The 20,573-nt window shown below is 59.3% G+C and overlaps 1 protein-coding gene across 1 annotated transcript; it reads right to left on the bottom strand.

Moving 5' to 3' along the window:
• Positions 1-652: 652 nt before the first annotated feature.
• YTHDF2 (YTH N6-methyladenosine RNA binding protein F2) lies at positions 653-20,362 on the bottom strand. The gene is made up of 5 exons (XM_083810479.1): positions 20,042-20,362; positions 19,852-19,876; positions 18,940-19,019; positions 13,042-14,640; positions 653-1,620 (listed from the first exon to the last, which is right to left on the bottom strand). Exons 1-5 carry the CDS (start codon positions 20,066-20,068, stop codon positions 1,597-1,599), a joined length of 1,755 nt encoding a protein of 584 aa, XP_083666605.1. The 5' UTR covers positions 20,069-20,362; the 3' UTR covers positions 653-1,596.
• Between the last annotated feature and the right edge of the window lie 211 nt (positions 20,363-20,573).

Below are 20,573 nucleotides of genomic sequence, written 5' to 3'. Positions count from 1 at the left end.
AGAATATATCCCAAAAAATTAACCCAAAAAACCCTGATGCTCGTCCGTGAGCACAGCCGGGGTTGGAGCAGGGGTGCCAGGAGGAGCAGCGTAGGCAGGCAGCCAGCTCCAGCTGCTCCCCGACCGCTGCTCTTCAGGGCAGCGCGCCTTCCCCCGAGACAGCCCGTTAACCCCTGACAATTAACGCACTGTTACCGGCCCGGGCAGCAGATGTGGCTGTGCCTTTTATTCCTCCCAGCTGGCAGAAGAAGAAAATGGGGATTTTCGATTTCCTGACCTCGAGCTCTGTTCCGCAGGGAGAGGGGAGCGGGTGGCTGCACGGCGCGTAGCTGGAAGGAGCGGGGTGATCCCCAGCCTACCCCTGGAACGGGAACAAATCCCAGTAGTAAGGCACGGCTCACACTGGGGAGGGCAGGCAGCAAGTACAATCCCAAGAAAAGGCAGCCCCAGACCCAAACATCCTCCTGCCCAGGAGGGAGCAGGGCTTGGGAAGCGATCCCCGTGTGCGGGGAGCAAGGTGGAGACCCCGCGCCCACCGGGCTCAGCACCACAAGCTGTCAGGGAACGATGCAGCAGCAAACCCCGAGTTGCAGAGCAGAAGAGGGGGGAAAAAATCAGAGGTGGGAGCGCCAAAGTGAGCAGCAGACACCAGTGATGCTCAACAGGATCTCACGTTTATTATTGAGAAGTGATTAATGGTGAAAAGAAAGGCAACGCCCATTCCTCATTGGCTTAACAAGAAACTGAAGAAACATATTCACTACACATTTTACAATATTTCTTTTTTTTTTTTTGTCCAAACTTCACTTTCCTGTAAATAAAACAAGTTTTTTTTTGCCGCTGTTCTCAGCTTTCAAATCAAATTAACCCAGACTTAATCTGTAATCCGTATAATGCACAAGAACAGAACATCTCTTAGGACTCCTAGTACTTGACTTTCGAGTAACAAAGGGTCAGCGAAAAATGAACCACCTTTAAGACACAACCTCGTGGACAATTTCTGCTCAATTCTTCTTAGGCCAAAACCCCAACTTCCTCGTCGGATCCCTCCTCTTCCAGGCCAGGGGCAGGGGCAGGGGAGAAAAGAAAAAAGTTACTCCACTTTCTGCGGTGGATGTCACAACTCGGTGTTCCAAGTGCAAATGTCAAAACCAGGGGAAGGAGGCGCGAGGGGGTGGAAGGAAGGGAAGCAGCGGGGTTTAAAAATTAGAGAAAAAAAGGCATATGCCACTTACGGACTTGAAAAATCCGAAAAAACATAGTAAAAAGACAAAAAACAAAGCGTATGCTCCAAAATCACAACCAAAGCCAAAAGAAAGGGAACAGTTTTTTTTACCTATGCTCTACCTAGAAGGGATTTTTTTTGTTGTTTTTTTATTATTATTATTTTTTTTTAAGTCCTATGTCTTGTGAAATTCCAATACTTTTTTTTTTTTTAAACTGCAAGTTTGTAAGAGTCACTTTGAAGTCAATGAAATTAAGAAAAAAAAAAAAGAAGTCCTAATTCTCTCTGGGATGTTTTTGCTCTTTCCTTCTCTCTCCGAGAGATAGCCGGGATGCAACCTCTGCTGCAGTCTCTGGGGGAGGAACGGTCTTTTACTTGACACGGCCTTGGCGTTCCTGCAAAAGCAAAGAAAAAAAAAAAGAAAGAAAGAGACTGTGTTAGCTGAGCAGCTCTTACAAAACCACCAGGGCCAAGTGAGAAAGCAGTTTGAGTCACTGGTTTCACACATCAGCATTTCAACACACGGCAGGGACGCGGCGGTCGCTGGCAGGAGGCGCGCGGGGGCTCGGGGCCACCAGCTCATCGCCTGCCCCCCCTGCAGGGATCCTCCTGGCAGCATCCTCCAGACAGCAGAACTCCGGGACCCCCCCGCGACGGGCTTCTCTCCACGTTCAGCTGAGGAACGAGGGAATTAAGAAGCGACGGACGAACCAAGGAAGGACTGGCGAAGGAGGGAGCAGGTCGGTCGAGGCGACTGCTGGAGTCGCGGCTGCCACCGGTGAGGGCTGGGAGAGGGGTGACAGAAAGCTCCCGGCCTCCCGGGCGCTGCAGGACACCGAGCAAGGAGCCGGCGCCGAGGCGAAGCCCAGCGCCACGCTGCAGGGGAGCAGCTTTTGGGGGGCCTGGAGCGCTGCCTTTGCCCGGTTCCCCCGGTGTTTCGCGGGCTGGAGGCTCTCCCACCGCCTGCATCTCTCCTCCAGCACCAGACGCACAGACACAAACCCCATCCGAACACCCGCACCGTGCCAAAGGGGTAGCACGGCACCGAATACACCAGACACCGAGGCCACCGCGTCACCTGCTGGGCAGGACGCCCCGTGTCACCGTCTCTGCTGGGTTAGAGCCGAGCCAAACCCAGCAGCTTCGCGCACAAGCGGCTCCGGACTATCCCAAGGGATTAAGAGGTGCCGCCCAGCCCACCTTCAAAGCGTTGTTCCCAGACACCACCTCCAAAAGAAAACCCGTCAGCAGCTCGAGGAGCCTCCCGGGTGCTCCTCCCCGCCCCTCAGCTGCACCTCCTCCAAGCGCAGCCCCTTGCGGGAAGGGCACCCGAGCACCTTGGCTCTGGCTCCGGCGCTCAGCGAGCTCCTCCCGCCCAAACCAGTCCCCACCCGAGGGATGCCAAGCCCGTCCCTGCCACCTCGAACACCTCCAGGATGTGCCTGCTGGCCGAACAAGGCGATTTGATTTGGGCATCCCTCGGCGTGAGCCTGCCTCGCTCAGAGAGGAGGGAGCTCGGTGACCGGGGTGCCCCGCTCACCTCCCTGGGCAGCACCCAGCTCTCGGTGGAAGCAGGCGGGTTGCTGGAAGGAATCGTGGCTCTGCTGAATCCGGTGAGAGCTCGGCTGCTGGGAGCTTCGATCCTGGGCGGCCACCCGTCACTGGAAACCTTCCCCCCAGAAGGGAGCCCCGCGTCCAGCTTGAAGCAATACCTCGCGCCAGGAGCTGGCAGCGCCCAAGGAGGCTCCAGCTGCAGCTCCTCTGCGTGGGCTGATGGGTGCTGGGGCTGCTCTGCGTCCCGCTGCCCTCCCTGAGCACAGGGAAAGCCAGCCCACCGCAACACCATGCACAGAAGACCTGCCAGAGAGAGGGGCTAGACTCCAGCACACGCTCTCCAAGAATATTTGCACCGCCCAAGTCAACTTCACTCTGTTCTGCTCTGGCACGGCTGCCCGAACCTCCTGCAGGCGCCACGTGCTGCTGACAAACGCCGGCACCCAACAGCAAAAATAAAAGTACCGCGGCGGTGAGCAGAACCGGTCCCGATCATGAAGGAGGACGGCTCTGTTTGTGGCTTTCCCCGCGGTGCTCGGAGGCGCCAGCCCTGCTCCGTCCCTACCGCGCTAAGAGGACGGGCGGCGGCGTGACGCACACCTTCGGAAGGAGCCGCAGCTGCTGGAGCCAACGCCGCCGGCCTCCCGAAGGAGGAGCGGGTGAAGTTGGTGGCCAGCCCTGAGGCCAGGGCACGCCGACAGTGTGGGGCAGCTCTCAAATAAACGGCTCCTAAAAGCCCGACTTCTCAACGGCAGAGGACAGCCCCTTGGAAAGGGCTCAGCCAGAGGTCCCCGTGCCTCCAGGCTGGAGCAGGGAGCGGGGACGTGCCCGAGCACCTTCGTTTCGGGGCGGATTACAGCACGGTTCTTCCTCAGCCCGGTGTTCCATTTCGAAGCCTCCTGCTGCTCAACACCCGCCCGGCGCCGTGCAGAACCACCACCTCCTACCACCACCTCCTCCTACCTCCGCCTCCGGCAGCACCCGGAGCCCTGTGCCGCAGACACACCACCGGGACGGGTACCGCAGGGCAGCAGCGTTGCAGATCCAACGCCGAGGGCACGGTGCCGGCAGGGACGCCCAGCAGGAGGCACTGCAGGCAGCAGCCACGCGTGCAGGGCTCTGAGCTCGTAGGACATCCACGGAGGGCAGAGATCCCCCCGAAAGCTTCGTGTTCTCTCCGGCTGCCTTTTGGCAGAGCTGGGCTGTCACCTCGCTGCTTTAAACAGGAGGAGCAGGGGAAAGACACCAGCACGGGCAGACTCCTGCCTCCCTCCAGCCGACCCCTCGGCGACCAGAGTGCAAAAGGGATCGGGGATGAGTGGGAAGCAGCTGCCGTGGCTCACGCCGGGCGCTGACACCCACACAGCACCGCGGGGCTCGCAGGCACCGAGCTCTGGTTAAGCAGAAGCCCTCCGGCATCGCCCTGCTTAACCCACTTGGGGCGCATGGCAAAGTCCCCGGAGGCACGCAGCGATGCCACCGGCCGAAGGAGCGAGTGGCGCAGGCTGAGGACAGATCCCAGCCAGCCCCGCTGCAGGAAGCCAGCACCAACAGAAGGCTCAGGAGCCTGCGCCCAGAGCTGATAGCACCCAAACCCGGCATGCAAACGCCGGCCCCCAGAGACCCACGCAGCTCCCCCCGAGCTCCTGCACCTTGCCCAACGTCTCCAGCAGCCCACGCCTCTCGCTGCAGTGGCACAGAGTTTGGGTTTCCCAGCTCTCCTCTCGCACCCTGGACGCGATCCCGGCGAGGTAACGTGACGCCGAGCGCGATTTCCAGGGGCCTGTCCCCGAGGCAGGCTGCTGGCTTGGCTCGGACGCGAGGACTCACAGCTCTCTGCTGCCTCACACCTGCCCCACACCTGCCCAGCGCAGCCGTCCTGGCATGGTCGGCCCAAGGCATGGCCGCAGACAGCACAGCCACGGATGAGGCTTCGCTTGTTGGCCTTATCCGCTCCGCAAACAGCCTCCGGTCCTGATTTACAAACCAAACGTGAGGTTTTCCTGCTGTGGGCGTTAAAAGCCGTCCCCCACGGAAGGGGCTAACATCAGGGACACCGCTCAGCTTCCAGAAGGCTGCACCTACCTCCTGGTCACCCAGGGGCTCACCACCAGGAGAGACAAGGCGAGGTCTGCAAATAAAAGCAATTCCTTGCCAGAGCAGGCGACGACCTCCTGCTTTGCAGCTAAGAACCCACAAGAAACCTACGGGAGCAAAACCCAGCGTCCACACAACCCCTAAAAGAAGGGAACCGGCATCGCTGGGAACGCACGAGCCGAGCAGGGACACCAACTGCGCCCAGACCCTGCGGGGTCTCCTCTCCTACCTACAGGCGCCGCTGCTCCCCAGGATCTTTCCAGGCCTCTTTACACCTGATGCAACCGACTGCAGAGGAGCAGAGGACGAGGCTCTCCTTGCTGAAAGGACAGCAGGGGTGAGCGGGCTCCCGCTGGCTTCAGGGCGCAGGCGGCAGCCGCGCAGATCCCGTCGAGGCGCTGGGAAGGACAGAAATCTGCCTCGTGCTCTTCCAGGGCACCCTCACCGCTCCCCGTCAGTACCGGCGTGGGGAGCCTGCCACCTTTCTCTGCGGCCGGCTGCTTTGGGCACACCAGCGCTTCTCGCGTGCAGCTCCAGTTTCCCCACCGGGGCTCAGGGAGCTCGGCTCTGACCTATCTGCCACGCAGAAACCCTGCGGAGCGGGGAAGTAATGGCACAGACGGAAGGAACGGGAACGGGTAACGTCAAAGTTCACGCAAACGGCGTCCCACAGCGCTCACAGAGGCTCAGCGAGCTCTGCGCCAAAGCTCCCATCCACACCAGCCACAATAAGGTGATTTTTGTTGTTTTTTTTTTTTTAAAACAAACTCGTGTTCCTCCTCATTTGGGTTCACATGAAGCGTTTCATGACTTCAGCTCCTCTACAACCACAGCTCACACAACGAGGATCAGCACCAGAAAACGAGTGCCCCGTGCCCCTTCAGAAGGGGCAGGACTCCCACCCGGACGGTTCAAACCCTTCGCTAACTCACTTCTTCTACCCTCTGTCACACCGTGCGAGCGTCACGGTAAGGACTGAATAACCTCGTGCAGAGAACCTGGGGAGCTTCGCTGAAATCTGTGGTTCAAAATAGTCCTGAAAAAAAAATAGGGGAGGGAGCGAATAATGAAGCGACCAAGTTTACTGCTGATGCTGTTCCATCCCGGGTAATAAAAACAGCAGCCAAGTGCAAAGAACTGGAGGGCCTCGTGACAAAAACCAGCCGAAAGCCGCAGTGAATTCGGTCTGCGTGGCTGAGGTAACCCGAATGACGCACGTGGGAACAAACACTGCCCTAACCCCACAGCCACGGGCTGCAAGCTGGCCACTAACAATCAGAAGCAAGGTTTGATCCCTAACGCTAGGGAGACACCCACAATCAGAGCAAACGTGGTTCAAACAGACCTTATCGCCGTGCCTCGCCACGAGCCGAGCTGCACCTCGGTCCAGAGCAGCGCCTGCTCCTCTCCACCTCCGCGGGAGAGCTGGAAAAGGGTTCGACAAGGGCAGCAGGGACGAGCAGAAGGGCAGGAGAGTTTCTACCTGCAGAGCCACCGGGCTGCAGCTCCCGCTCCTGGAGAAGGGAAGGCCGAATGGGGATGTGAGAGCAGAGCTGAGATCTGCTTTCAGCGTCTCCTCCGGCACGAGGACGAGGCGCTATCACGGGAGGCCAGCACGTGGCCGATTCAAAGCAAAGCAAGAGGACGCGCTTCTTCCCAGAGCACCATTACGCTGAAGAACTTGCTGCCGCAGCATCCTGAGGATGCTCAAAGGCGGCGTCGGAGCACGGGACAAGAAAAGCCACTAGCAGTTAGAGACGGGGATACAAACCCTGGGCCCAGTAACTCCTGAGGTACAAGCTGCTAAAGGCAAGGGGAGCCTTCAGAGACGGCTAAACACGTGCTTGCGCTGTCCTAACAGCCATTTGCTCCCGACCACGTCACCGTTAGCTGCCCGCAGAGCTCACTACCTGGAAAAAGAGCAAGAAGGCTCGAGGAACGCCTCCGCACATCCAGCAGAGCTGCAGGTCAGCCACCTTGCACGCCCCGATGAAGACGCTCGCTTCCTCACGTGCCAAGCGATGAAGGCTACAGACACACGCACGGACGAGCCACCTACAGCCTTCTCTGCGTCTTCGTCTCATCGCTGTTTGAAGGGGAGCACGCAGCACCACTCACCGGAGCGGTTTGAGACTTCAACTGTTGGTATTTTCCGTTTTTTTTCCTTAAACTCACCAGGAGCACAGCATTCGCATCCGCTGAACGCAAACTCTGGCTGGCTTACAGCAGCCTGAAGGTTGAGCGATGGTCGGGACTTCGCGGTATCTTCATTATCATCACGCAATTAGAAGTTCTCTGAAGGTTTTACAGGAGGTGACATCGAATCACAAGTAACAGAGCTGGGAGAACAGAACCTTCCCTGTGCGTACCGATGCACGTGGAACAGGAAAAAATCCCACTGTTTTAGTTTCAAGACGAGAAATGAGACAAAGCTGCAGTTAGATCTTGTCTCAAGTCTTCCCAGCCAATATTGCATTGTAAGAAACAACTCTGCTGTTAACCACAGGGAAAAAACCCTCAGCATTGTCCTTTTAATAAAACAACTCCAGTGGTATGGAACCAGAAACAGGCTCCATTTCCAAGCTCTTCCTAGAGAACGGCTCGCAAAACCCCAGTGCTTTCCTAAGAGCTGCTCAGAGGGCCGATCACAGGACGTATGCGCCCATTAAGCAGCTCGTCGCTGGAAGGAGCTCCAAGGGGCTCTGTCCCAGCCGGGTAAGGACAGAGGTTATCCCACAGAGGTTATCCCAGAGGTAACAGCAGCCCTCCTGAGCAGAGGCTGCCTCGGACAACTCTGCCATAGCACGAGCAGGGCGGCGCTGGTTCACTCGGCACGCACCACGAAGGAATCGGTTTAGGAGCCCGTAAAGCCCCAGGACAGCCCAGCCACTACCAGGTACAAACGGGAATGTACAGGAAAATAAGAGGGCTCAAATAATTGCATCTCAAACGGTCACACGGCACCAAACACGGTGCCTTCCAGCTGAGCACCGGTCACGTAACGCAAAAGAGAAGTGACTCCTTGCAGGCAGAAGTGCTGCAGCATTACAATTTTCCCACTAACTTTGTGCACGAAGCTGCTCTTGATGTCCTGCGCTGCCACAAGGAGTCTCCCAGGATCCTGGTCAGCTTTAGGTGATGTCTTGTGACCTTGCACCTCTACACCAGGCAGAAAGCCCAGGCAGCAGAGCAGAGCCATGCCCAGCGCACGGGGCTGTCATTAAACGAGAGCTGATGAGCGCTCGGCTTCAAACTGAGCTGCTTTTAGGGAAAAGCAGCCCTTAATAAAATAACCTGAACCACAAGGCCTGTGTCAGAGGCTGTTGACCTCGGTGCCAGCACCTTACTCACAGCACTTGAAGAAAGCCACCAGCAGCGACGTCTCGCACGCTCCCTCCTCATAGCTCCCAGGGAATTCGCCAGCCACGCGCAGCCCGGCTCAGTCGCTGAAGGAGGAGCGAAGTCTTTTTTCCTCAAGCCCTCCTCTTGAAATCATCGCGTTCCTGACGGAGGCACTTCACACCTTGGTAGGAGGATCAGGTCGGGGCATCCTGCAGCTCGGAGCCAGGCGAAGCAGCCTGGAGCAGGGGGACGGCAAGGAGCGAGCAGCCCTGCCCACAGCACGCAGGCTCCGAGCGGACTCGGAGAGGACTCCAAGGGGAGGCCGCGGCCGTCAGAGGCCAGCACCATCCATCCCGTGGCCCGCTGACCTGGAGACGGAAGGCTCTCAATCCGATTACCGGCCCTCGACGGCTCCTCTCCCCGCCTTCAGAAGCGACAAGCCGACTCTCTGCTGCCTCAGAGCGCCAACGCGACGTTAACGGAGTCGGGTGCTGGATCAGGCTCGCTCTTTTCCCCCCCTTGCTGCAGGGAAATGGCTCCCGGCTGCTCCTGGTTCAGGGCCGAGGGAGAAGCGCCCCGAACCCCAGCGGGGAGCAGAGCAGCGGGGAGAGCTGAGCCTTCCCCTCCCGTTTTCTACCGCCTCTAAGCAAAGCTAACGCATAACCGAGCTATGGGAGAACGCCGCTGAGTGCTCCATAGTGCTGCCGACAGGTATTTAAGCACAAAGCACTGCTTGCGTCAAACAGGGAGTAACAAACTGCTAGGATAAGCAGCACGGGTTACGTTCGCTCCGTTACTGAGCACGACAAACACGAGCACGGACACACACGTACAGGGCTGGGAAGGCTGGGACTAAGCCAGGAGAAACAAGGCGCGTTACCGAGCAGCGAAGGGCGCTCGCTGCCTGTCCCGGTACGTACAGCAGCTAAAAACCCTTCACTGGGGTCAGGATTTGGAGCAGAAAGAGCAAACGGCCTGGGGATCACTGGGTAAGAGGGACCAGGCGAGTGCAAGCAGCGTCCCCTTGCCGTCACAGCTGGCTGTGCCTGCACGGGCAGCGTCCACGAACCGAATCTTTGCTTCCCCTGCAGTCAGAAACGCTCTCCTGGGGAGACGGCAAAGCCCAACGCAAGCACAGCGTCGGCCAAGGGCCACCAGCAGGAGAAAAGCACAGGCCCACGCTACAGAAAACACGCCCGCTCCTCCCTGCCCTCAGAGGCTACAAATGAAGAATTTAAGAGCTTTGCAGGAGACAGCAGGAAGCGTTCCCTCCTTACGAGGGCTGGGAAGCAGCGGGCTCGCGTCAGGCAGGCTCGCACAGCGCCACTTAGGTTCCCTAACACCGTAACCGGTACGGGGGGCAGCGCCACGTGCCACAATTAAAACTCCTTCAGCCAGCAGTGCCGGGTGCCGTGCAAAACGCAGCACGTTTGGGGGAGCAACGCCCCCCCCTGCCAACCAGAGCTTTCTGTTTCGAGGGGCGCAACCTCGGCGAGGAAGCCGAGCCCGCACCGCTCGCCCCGACTCGACGCCAACCAGCCAAGGGCAGCCGGCCACCCCGGCACAGGGAGGGACAGGACGTTCTTCATGCAATTTCCTTCCCCAAATCCCTGAAAACCTGCAAGGGAAGTCCCCCAGCACCCCCCCCCCCTCCGGTCCCGGCGATGGGACGAAAGCCCCGTGCTCGACGCCCCTGGGAGCGTGCCCCCGCGGGTTCCCAGCGGACACAGGGTGCTCCCCTGCAGTGCCGCGGCACGTCCAGCACGGCCTGAAACCTCCACGCTGCAATGCTCCCAGAAATACCCGGGAGCTCCCAGGGCTACGGAATAACGTTTTCTGGCTGCTCGTTTCCCACGGGTAAAGCAACCCTTCCCGGGAGGGAGCTGCTGACGCCCCCTGCCACGAAGGCTGCCGGCTTTCCAGGAGTCCTGCGCTGCCCCAGCCAGGGTCACACCGGCAGTCGGCTCCATCCGTCTGGGCACCAACACCCGAACCCTTTAAAAACCGGGTTTAGCAGAGCCAAGCGAGACGCTCGGAAGAGATCCGAGGGCAGAGGCGAGGACAAGAGCACGACTTCAGCGTCTCCGCCACCGCTGAGCCTCCCCTCGCCGGCCGGAGGGAACAGCACCAACCCCGAGAGATATTTTTCGTATGACTTCTTGGGACTATTTCGGGGAATTCTAGAGCAGTGACTCCAGCAGGGAGATGTAGAAAAGGATACTGGAGAGTTCCCAGGCTTGCACAAGAGCTCGCCCATCTGCTCGGGTAGCCAGCGGGAATCCGACAGCAAGGCAAAGGTTTCGGCAAGCTGGAAGCCGAGCGCGACAAGCGCAGCTCGCTCCGAGCTCAACCCGAGCCAAAACGCGGAGACATTTCAGCTCCGAGGAAGAGGAATGCAGAACGTTACCCTATCGCCGCCACCCGAAGGCCGCTGGTGGAGACAAAGAGCCTCTCGCAGCGGGATTTCCCCGACACAAAAGCAGCCTGACAGACCGCAGGCAGGGAGGCAGCGCCGCAGCCAGGAGCAGTTTTTAACTTTCCACCGCCCCGGCTCCGCTCTCTGATCACTTTTTTTTTCCAGGTGACTCGCTGAGGTGTCCCGAGGCAGCCATAGCGTGGTGCTGGGGTTTTTTCTGGTTCTTTTTTCTTTTTTATTTTTTGGCCAACCGCAGTCGCGGGGTGCCCGTCAGCGCCCACCCCGCAAAACCCCGCAGCTGCTCCCCGGCGAGGGCACACACCAGCGGTCACTGGAACCCCAACCGTCCCCGGGGCCGCGTCACGGAGCCCTCCGAGAGGTCAAAGTGCTGCAGGACAGACCCAAAACGCTGCAAGACAGACCCAGTCACTTCCTCCGCGCCGGATGTCACAGGGCAGAGGCCCTCCGCGTGCAGCGGGGTGAGTCAGCGGCAGAAAGTCAACGGCAACTTCGCGAACCCCTCCTCGCCTGCCGATCCCGGGGAGGGGTGACTAAGTTCCCTCCGAAGGAATGAAGCATTTCCGAATCGGCCGCTTCTGCACCGGAGCCCCGCATCAAATCAGCTCCAGCAGCGCCGGGAAGGAGGCGCCCAACGCCCGCCAGCTGCTGCGGCCGCTTTGACCCCAATACGCGGGAGCATCCCCAAAAAAAAAACACAACCCAAGGATTGCTGGGGAGTGGGCTTCAAGGTAGAGCTGAAGAGACGGGCAGAGATGTTTTGCATTGTAAAGAAAACTGCCAAGTCACTATTTTTAATATCTTACTCATTTTCAAGCCATTATAAGCTAGCAAACAGCACACCACGTGCCCGGCCCCCTTCCCACCGTTCTCTTCCTTCTTTCCACCCCCTCGGATCTCCCCAGGACAATTTTCTTTCCGTCCCTGCCCCCCCGGTGCCTCCTGGGCCCTTCCCCTGCCGGCTCCCCCCCGTGCCACGGCCCTGCTGCTGTCTCACAGCACACCATCAGATGCCAGGCATGTGAGGACCCCACCTCCTACAGCGCCCCGCGCAGCCCACGTTTCCCACCGCGTTCCCAAGCTCAGCCGATAAAGGAGAAAAAGGCTGGGGAGCAGGCGAACACTGCGCGGCTGCGAGGTCACGCAACGCATCCAGGCTCTCACAGAGAGCAAGCTCTGGTGTAAAATTAAGAAATCCTTCTCTCCCCGTGCCCTGCAACTTGCTCCTCCCCTACAGATTTCCTTCGGGCACCGTAAATGCTTGAGGCTCCAAGACGCGACCACCTCCGGTGACGCTGCCTACGGGGATGACGCTCCGAGTAAAAAACAACAACAAATTCAGACGTGTTCGCCGCCGGGGCGAGCAGTGGCAGCTCCTGCCTCAGTTCTCCAGCCGCCGGTGGAAGATTTCCCCCCCCACTGAAGGAACAGAGCCCACCAGAGGGCTTGGCAGCCCCCCGCGAGCTGTGCCGGTGCTCGTTTTTAATTACCGCTGCGATCAAATCCCAGCAGATCCCCGCCGCAGAGCGGCTCAGCCGCAGGTGAACCTAACCCGAGCGCACCCAGGCTCACCGCTCACTGAATTTCCTCCCAGCTCCAGAGTTTGGGACCGGTTTTCGGCCCTCCCGGTGAACAAACAGGGGGTGACAGCAGGCCCCGAGGCGGCGGACCCACGCGGCAGGGCACGGCCACGCGCCGTGCCGGCGCCAGCCGACCGGCTTCAGATCCTACCCCTCGCTGCCAAAGGAACAGAACGACCTGCGCCGCGTCCACGGGAGAGGACGAGCGCTCCCGGACCTAAATCGCTGCGGGGGAGATTTAGGTCGGGCATTAGACAAAGCCTTCTGCCGGGAAGGATAATTAAGCGCAGGCCTGGATTGCCCGGGGAGGGCCAGGAACTGCTGCAAGCGGAGGTTTTGCGAGCGGTGGGAAACATCTGCCACACGCCAACCCCACGGCGGGCAGGGGGTGGGTCAGGCGGGCCGCCAAAGCCCCGGCTCCGCAGCCCAGCCGCCCCCCAAAGCCCCCCCGACCTCTTACTTTGTGCCATCCTGACCCGGGAGCTGACCGCAGCGTGAAAATGGGTTTTGTGGGGAACGCGGTGCCGGGGCAAGTCCGAGATCTGCAGCAACCGAAGGGCAGGCGGCCACGAGCAGGGCCGGCACGAGGTTCCTCACCCCGCTCCGCCAGGTGGCACCCAGATCTGGCAGCACCCGCCCGCACCCCGCTGGCACCCATTTGGCCAGCAGATTCGCTCCCGTTTGGGCAGCAGGTTGCCTGTGCGAGCACGCAGCCAGCCAAAAAGCCCCCCCAAAAAGCCCCCCCGATGCCCAAACTCGCCCACGAGCCCGTGCCTCCCGCCCCACAGGACCCCACCAGACAGAGTTACCTTTTTGACATTTTCCTCCTCCTCCTGGCGTTTCTCATAGTGTGAGAAGTCATCGAAGATGGAGGTGGTGTGCTTGTAGGTGGCAATGATTTTCAACACCTGCTTAGCCTTTTCCAGAGGCACCTCCTGAGTGTCCCTGGAGTTGGTCACTGGTTTATTCTCGTTGTTCTCTAGGCGGATGTGCCGCAGCTGGCTGTTGGGAACGTCCTTCACAAAAATCCACCTGACATCAAAACGTCCCTTCCACTTGTCCTGGGACCACACACCCGCACACGTGTTGTAGTCCACAGCAGATTTCATCTCTGCTACTCCGCAGAAGTGACCGCTCCCGTTGACGCTGAACAGTAAGTAAACGGGGCCCTTCCCGTTCATGGAGCGGTAGGCGGCATCCAGTCTCTTGTTGCCGTGCTCCGTGCTGCACCAGATGTTGTACTTGATGGACCGGTGGATATCGTCCTCGGAGTAACTCTTAATGATGAACACCCGCCCGTGCTTGGGGTTCCAGTCGAAATCCTTGGGGTTGTAGTTGTTGATGGACCTCAGCTTCTCCAGGACCGGGTGAGGCTCCGACGGAGCGGAACCGGAGCCGGCCTGAGCCTGCCCCGCTCCGCCGCCGCCGCCGCCCTCCGCGCCGTTTTGGCCGAAGCCGTTGCCGCGGTTCCGGGGGGCGACCCAGCGGGCGGGCTGCGCCGCCTGCTGCGGCACCGGCAGCGGGGCGGGCTGCGGCGGGGGCAGCGGCTGGGGCTGCTGCTGCTGCTGCCCGGCCGAAGCCTGCGCCACCGGCGGGCTGCCGCTCATCTGCTGCCCCACGGGCTGGGGGGACGCCTGGGGGGGCTGCTGAGCCATGGCGGGGACCAAAGCCTGCGAGGGGGCTTTCGCCACGGGCCCTTTATTGTCCCAAGTCCCGATATCCATGTTGTGTTTGATGGGGGGCGGCGGGAGGCTGGAGCCCGCGATGCCGTTCTTGGTCTTCAGCTTGGGCTGCTGCTTGGCCGGCTTGCTGGCGATGTCGGCCCAGGAGGCGGGCTTCGGAGGAGCGATGGTAGCCGGGGGCAAGCCGCCGGGCGCCACGATGTTGCTGCTGATGGAGCCGCTGCCGACGGCCGAACCAACGACTTTGGGGACGGCGCTGGCCACGTCCGTGCTGCCCAGCTTGAGGGCCGCCATCCCCTGGTCGATGGCGTTCATGCCCGGAGCCTTGTTCAGGGTCTCGCTGGCGAAGGCGGACTGGCCGTCGATCATGGCTCCACCCAGCGAGCTCGGGGCGTAGGCGTAATTGCTGCTGTAGCCGGAGCTCTGAGTGGATTGTCCCTGAGAACTGTTATTCCCCCAAGCCGAGAAGTCGATCCCGCTCGGGAAGAAGTTAAAGCCGTGCTGCCCGAGGAACGGGGTGCTGCCGAGGGCCCCCGGCTGCCCGAACATGGCGTCGGGGAGGAAGTGGGGCTCCCCGTTGCTCAGCTGTCCGTACGAGGTCAGGTAGGGCATGGGGGGGTCGCCCCCCGTGGACCAGGCAGCCTCGCCCAGGGAGTAGGAGAACCCGATGGAGGGGCTGTAGTAGTTGGGTAGGTAGGAGTCGGACATCGCAGTGTACGCATTGTTCTGCCAAACAAAAAACAAGCACTGAAGGGTCAGGATGAGCAGAACACGTTTCCAGGGACCAGGACTAAAAGCCGTTTCGCCTTCCCGTGCCCAACCCTCCCTGCCCTGGGGCCGGGCAGGCAAACAACAAGCCCGGCCCCAAAGCACCTCCAGCAGCAGCTTCGCTGCCAGACGGATTAAGCACGAAGGCTTCACCAGCTCCTGCTAGGACGAGAGCACACGGTGCTCCTGCTGCACGGCACCGACAGGACGCCGGGCTGCCTCGGGGCTCCTGCGCGGGCTGCGAAAACGGTATCTTACCTAGCATAAGTGTTACCTTCTGCTTCTCCTATCTGCTCGGAAACAGGGATTTTCTCACCTGGGAACGTACGTGTCTGAGCTTATTCTGCTGCTTGTTTGATGCAGGGTTTGGGGGAAGGAGGCAGAGAAGTGGAATACACAGGGTGAAGGGCGCTGCTGAAATCACAAGTGTCCCTCGCTGCTTCTAGCCCAAGTCCCTTCCTTAAACTTACCGCCCAGGATCACTGCTTTATCCCAACAATTCAAACCGTTCAGAGTTTGAAACGTTCCAAGAACTTGCAAACAAACCAGGATTTAATGCCTCATCTTCGAAACACCAGCTGCTCCGGTGCTGCAAGCACGTACTAAGAACACCTGGAGATGGGGAGTGATCAATAACACCTCATCGGGAGCCCTTCGCGCGTGGTGACCACGACGAGCGAGCAGGCTGCAGAGCAGAAAGCAGCAGCTCTGTGCTCTGGTCTCCCTTTTAACATCCAAACTGCCTTTAGGTTATGAAAACAAATGCTTAATTTTACAATTAGGAAACTCTCAGACATGACTAAGGTTTGCTTACACGAACAACATCTGTCATTTCGTATTCAAAGCCACGTCCCCCCCGCCCCGGGGAGCTGCTAAAGCCACGCTAATGGACATTATCAGCTGGTAATTTGAACCTGGGTGCAGACGGCCTGGTGCTACGCAGCAGCTCACACACCAACCCCACGCAGACGAGATGAGAAGCTCGGTTCCCATTTAAAAGCTTGGCTTGCGGCAGGCTCTACTCCGTTTTTCGTTGAATCACGTTTCCGTGTGCCAAGCGGCTCCCCCAGGACTTCACACCGTGCCCAAACCCACGGAGGCTCTCGAGATGGCTCTGGCACCCTCCAGAAACAGCAGCTTCGCCGCTGCACCTTCCACGGAGTTGAATGGAAGCAACAGGCTTGGGGCTAACCGGGTTAGCCTCAACTTCCCCCAGATCGATAGGAATTAAACTACCCCTGCTTTCACAGCGTTTGGGGTGGAAGGGGACCTCTGAAGGTCCCTGGTTCCAGCCCCTGCCGTGGGCAGGGACCCCTCCCAGCATCCCGGGTGCCCGAAGCCCCATCCAGCCTGGCCTCAAGCTCTTCCAGGGATGGGGCAGCCGCAGCTCCTCTGAGCAGCCCGCCCAGCGCCTCACAAACCTCGTAGCGAGGAATTGCTTCCTGGCGCCTGCTCTACACCTCCCCTCGTTTAGTTTAAAGCCATTTGCAGAGACAAAGTTTGTTCCGCTGTGTAAAACTAGAAAACTCTCTGTGCTGCTTCACTGTCTGACTGCATGGAAGCTCAGAGACGGTCACTCCTGCCTGTTGGCCCGGAAAGGACGTTAACACCGCAATTACCTCCTATCCCAGGTACAGTTTTACTAATTGAGGAACTCGGTCCTGCTACACCAAACCACCCAACGGTCTCGAGGGCTCCATCTGTCCAAAAATACGAACGGCAGCACTGACTCCACGGGGCAGTTTGCAAGGCAAATGAAGGAACTCCACAAATAATTATTTTGAACCAGCGAAGCGCCTTGCCCTCACCTCGAACCCGCAGCCAGAGCACAGCCCCCTCGCTGCAGGCTCCTCCTTCAGCTGCCACACGGACACCCGGCCCCTTGCCACCTCAAAACATTTCCTCGTGTGCCGCTCGATGCTGAACTTGAAGGCGGCCCACTCCAGCCTAGGTTAGGACAGCACCCGCAGAATATTCACCAGCCGGCCTCACGCAGCACGGCTGGAGCAGAGGAGTTAATTAACTCCTAATTAGCAGGTGAGAGCTGGCAGCTCGGTGCGTTTGCGACAGGCCCGCTGCTGCTCACCGCCTGGATTTCCACAGCCGTGCCTCGCCATCAGGCAGCACCTCGCTCGGCTGCGCTGCACTTGCACAACTGACACTGATTAGCATGCAAATAAAGCCTCATCAGCTTTTAATTCTCTCCGATGACTAAGACTTCGCGTACAGTTATTTCCTCAAATTCGCTATCCCTCTGCATCTCTGCCTCAGACCGGAGGCTGGAGCTTATTTACCGCTGCTGCTCAGCTTTCGGGGCCGGTTTTTTAAAAAGAAGAGTCACTGGCCGCGTACCTGAGCTCTAAAACACGCAGTAACATCACGTACCAGGCCGACGAGGCAGGAACAGTCGCACCTGAAACAGCAGCTCTGCAATTAAAGGCCAGGAGACTTTACAACGTGGTTACCTTGTGCTGGTGGGGAGGGCACAGAAAGCAGAGCGCTCGCGCTGCGCGGCAGCGGTTGGCTGAATTCAATTCGTTTCTCAGTCTCAGCTCCCTTCCCCACCTTCAGCAGAGGGGCGCGCACGTTCCTGCTTCTCTATCAGGAGCCTGGCTCAGCAGCTCCAGTCACCTCCAGACTCACCCCCGGGTTCCGGATTTTTATTATAAGGAGCATCACAGCACAGGTGAGAGGCGACAAGAGGCAACAAGCATCGCAGCAAAAAAAAAAAAAAAAGAGCCAACAACTTAAACTCACCTAAAGTTTCATTCAAAATTACCACAGGGGCTTTACCTCGCTCCTGCTGAGTTTCTAGAGGCACAGCTCTGGTTCAGCTCCTCACTTTTAAAAAATAATTTTACCAGTTTGTGACACAAAAAGAAACTTTCAGATAGGTACCAAGCACACAGAATAGAGTAAAATATCGTTTTGCTTCTAATATTACAGTATCTGTCACGCTTTTTAGGAAAGTTAAATAAAACTGTGCTCTGTAGGAAATACTTCCACGTCCAGAAAGTTAGAAATTGGTGATGTTGGTTTGGGGGCCAAAAAAAAAGAAAAAAAGACTACCACTATGAAATGATAGGGCAAGGAAAATAGCTAATTTTAGTCAAGGCCTGAAAAAGTCACCACACTCTCTCACCCTACACAGTTCAAATTCAGGCTTGTAAGTTTTTAGGGAGCTGAACGCAGCGAGTTACCTTCACGGACAGGCCGAGTGCTGAAGGGGACTTACAGGGAATTTGGCCTCACGTTTTCAGAGAAACTAGGAAAATACCTGTTGAATATTTAACTGGTCTAGAAACCTGTTCCTGTGTTCCAACAAAACATGTGGCACCTTCATCTGAAAAAAAATAATACACTGACTAGTAAATATGATTAGAAAAACACAGAAAGGGAGAACCGAAGCGGCTTATTTTCACTAATCACAACAGGAGAGGGAAAAGAAGCCAAGGGAACGAACTCAGGGCTCCAGCCTTACTACAGATGTTTATCCGTAATGCTCACTGGTAACATCTAATCAGCTGAACTCCATCTGCTGCGTGTCACTCTCCTGCTCCTAAGACAGACCAGTTCACAACGGAGCTAATCTGAAGGAACACGGGAAGAGGAGAAGTATCGGGAAGGCCGACTTCCTAAAGCCAGTCGCAGAGTCTGCAGCCCAACTTTAACCCAAGCTCTAACAAAGTCTTCGCAGCTTTTATCACAAGAAGGTTCTGCGGGCTTTTTTTTTTTTGATGAAAATTTAAGAAAAAAAAAAAAGAAAACCCTCGACGTGCATTTTCAGTTTACTTGGCAGAGATAAGAGCACCGATAGTATCCTCCCAAAGCCTTCAGAGCACGGCAGCGTTTTGTGAAGCAGTTTCACAATGCAGCAGAGTGCATCTGCTCGTAGGGGATAAAGAACCACACACAAGCAAGGAAACAAGGTCAAAACAGTAAAACTGAAAGATCAGAAACGCTAACTTGGAGACAGTTGATCACTACTGTTAAAAAAAAAAAGAGCTGAATCCAACCGCAGGGGGTCCCAACATCCCGAAATATTGCTAACACCTTTATTCCTCACCCACCCTGGGCTATTTTTTTATTTTTATTGCCTGGAGAGCTGCAGGTATAAAAGCCACGTTATCTGGCGAGCAGAACGCAGTGGGGACGGCAGACACGAGGATGATGCCAGCTCTGCCTCGGCAGCCAGGCAGCAGCAGGAAACCGCCGGGCTCCCGGCGCTTCCTGCCCGCCGCAGGTACTCTTACTCACCGGCCTGGCCTGGGGGCTCAAGTAGGGCTCAAAGTCATCATCGTTTAAGCCATCCTTCTGGTGCACGGAGCCGTTTTGCACTGGGGGAGAGATTCCGGGCGTTACGGAGCTCTGCCAGCGGCCCCGCCGGGCGCTACGAGGCCGCCCTGCTGCCACAGCACCGGCCGGGAGCTTCCCCACCTCACGTCCCCTGCCTGAGAACTTCCCCCCAGCCCCGCGCACAGCGACCGCCTTCACATTTCTGCAGCGGGCCGGCTTTTATTTCATTTATTTCATTTATTTTATTTATTTAACGGCACTTTTCTCCTTTCCCGGGTGGTTTTCCTCCTCCCCCCAACCCTTCAGCTCACGGCCACGCTGCCCGGGGCCGTTTTGGCCGAACGCTTCCCATCCACGCCACCCCCCCCGAGCCCGAGGTTCCCCACGGGACGCCCACTCCCGAGCAGACCCCGGTACCCCCCCGGTGTCCCCCTGCACCCCCCGGTGTCCCGGGTACCCCCCGCACCCCCAGTATCCCCCCATAACCCCAGTACCGCCGGGTGCCCCCCGTACTCTCAGTATCCCCTGGTGTTCCCGGTACCCCCCATGACCCTACCCCCCATGACCCTGGTACTCCCGGTACCCCCCGGTGCCCCAGGTCCCCCCCAGTGCTCCCAGTACCCCCACGGCCCCGTTATCCTCCGGTACCCCCGGTTCTCCCCGTACCCCCCATACCCCCGGTACCCCCCCGTACCCCCCGGTGCCCCAGGCCCCCCCCCCCTACTCCCACCACCCCCACGGCCCTGTCACCCCCCCCGGTGCTCCCCCACGGCCCCGTTCCCCTCCGGTCCCCCCGGTGCTCCCCTTCCCCCCCGTACCCCCTCCGGTGCCCCCCGTTCCCCCTCCCCCGGTTCCCCCCCCCCACCCCCTCACCTTTATTCCCCTGGCCCTTGGGTCTCTGCGGGAAAGAAGAGAGCAGCGCAGCCCGGTGAGCGGGGCCGGGCCGGGCCGCACCACGCCGCGGGGAGGCCGCCGCTAGGCCCCACCGGGCCGCGGCCTCCTACGGGGGGAAAGGGGGGGGAACGGGGGAAAGGGGGGGGGGGGGTGCCGGCGAGGCCCCTACCTGCTCCAGGAGGCTGCTGGCCGACATGGCGGCTCCGCGGCGGGGCTGCGGGCGGGGCGGGGCGGGGCAGCGGCGGCTTTGTCCGGGAGCGGGGCTCGGGGCGCGGCCGCCTTGGAGGACTCCGGGCCGGCGGCGGCGGGGGCTGCTGGGGGCGACGCTCTAGGCGAGCGGCCCCCTCCTCGCCTGCCCTCCCCGCCCTCCCCCCCCTCCCTGCCCCTCTGGCCTCTCTCTTCCGGTCCCCGTCTCTATGGCCCCGGGCCCGCCGCGCTCGCGCCCACACACGCGCGCACGCGCTCCCTCCTCCTCCTCCTCCCCCCCCCCCCCCAAACCCGGCGTCACGCGGCACCGCGCGCGCAGGCACAATGGCGGGAGGGGAGGGGAGGGGAGGGGGGAGGAGGGGGGCGTGGTGCATGCCGGGCCGGCGGCGGACCGCAGGGCGGGAGGACCCGGCGCCCCCTGGCGGGAGGGGGGCGCTCTTAAAGGGCCACGCGCCCCGTTAGCGAGCTGGTGGTTTTTTTAGGTGAAAAACGGA

This window comes from Anser anser (genome assembly GCF_964211835.1).
Source record: "Anser anser genome assembly, chromosome: 24".
NCBI lineage: Eukaryota > Metazoa > Chordata > Aves > Anseriformes > Anatidae > Anser > Anser anser.
Note: the sequence above shows the minus strand (reverse complement) of the source record. Positions and strands in the feature narration are given on the sequence as shown.

Excerpts from the sequence above, each read along its gene's own strand:
- YTHDF2 (XM_083810479.1), bottom strand. The coding sequence starts at position 20,068 with ATGTCGGCCAGCAGCCTCCTGGAGCAG. Across the intron at positions 19,877-20,041 it reads CCAGCAGCCTCCTGGAGCAG|AGACCCAAGGGCCAGGGGAA; the intron begins GTAGGGGCCTCG and ends TCTTTCCCGCAG. Across the intron at positions 1,621-13,041 it reads AGGAGGAAAATGTCAAAAAG|GAACGCCAAGGCCGTGTCAA; the intron begins GTAACTCTGTCT and ends TTGCTTTTGCAG.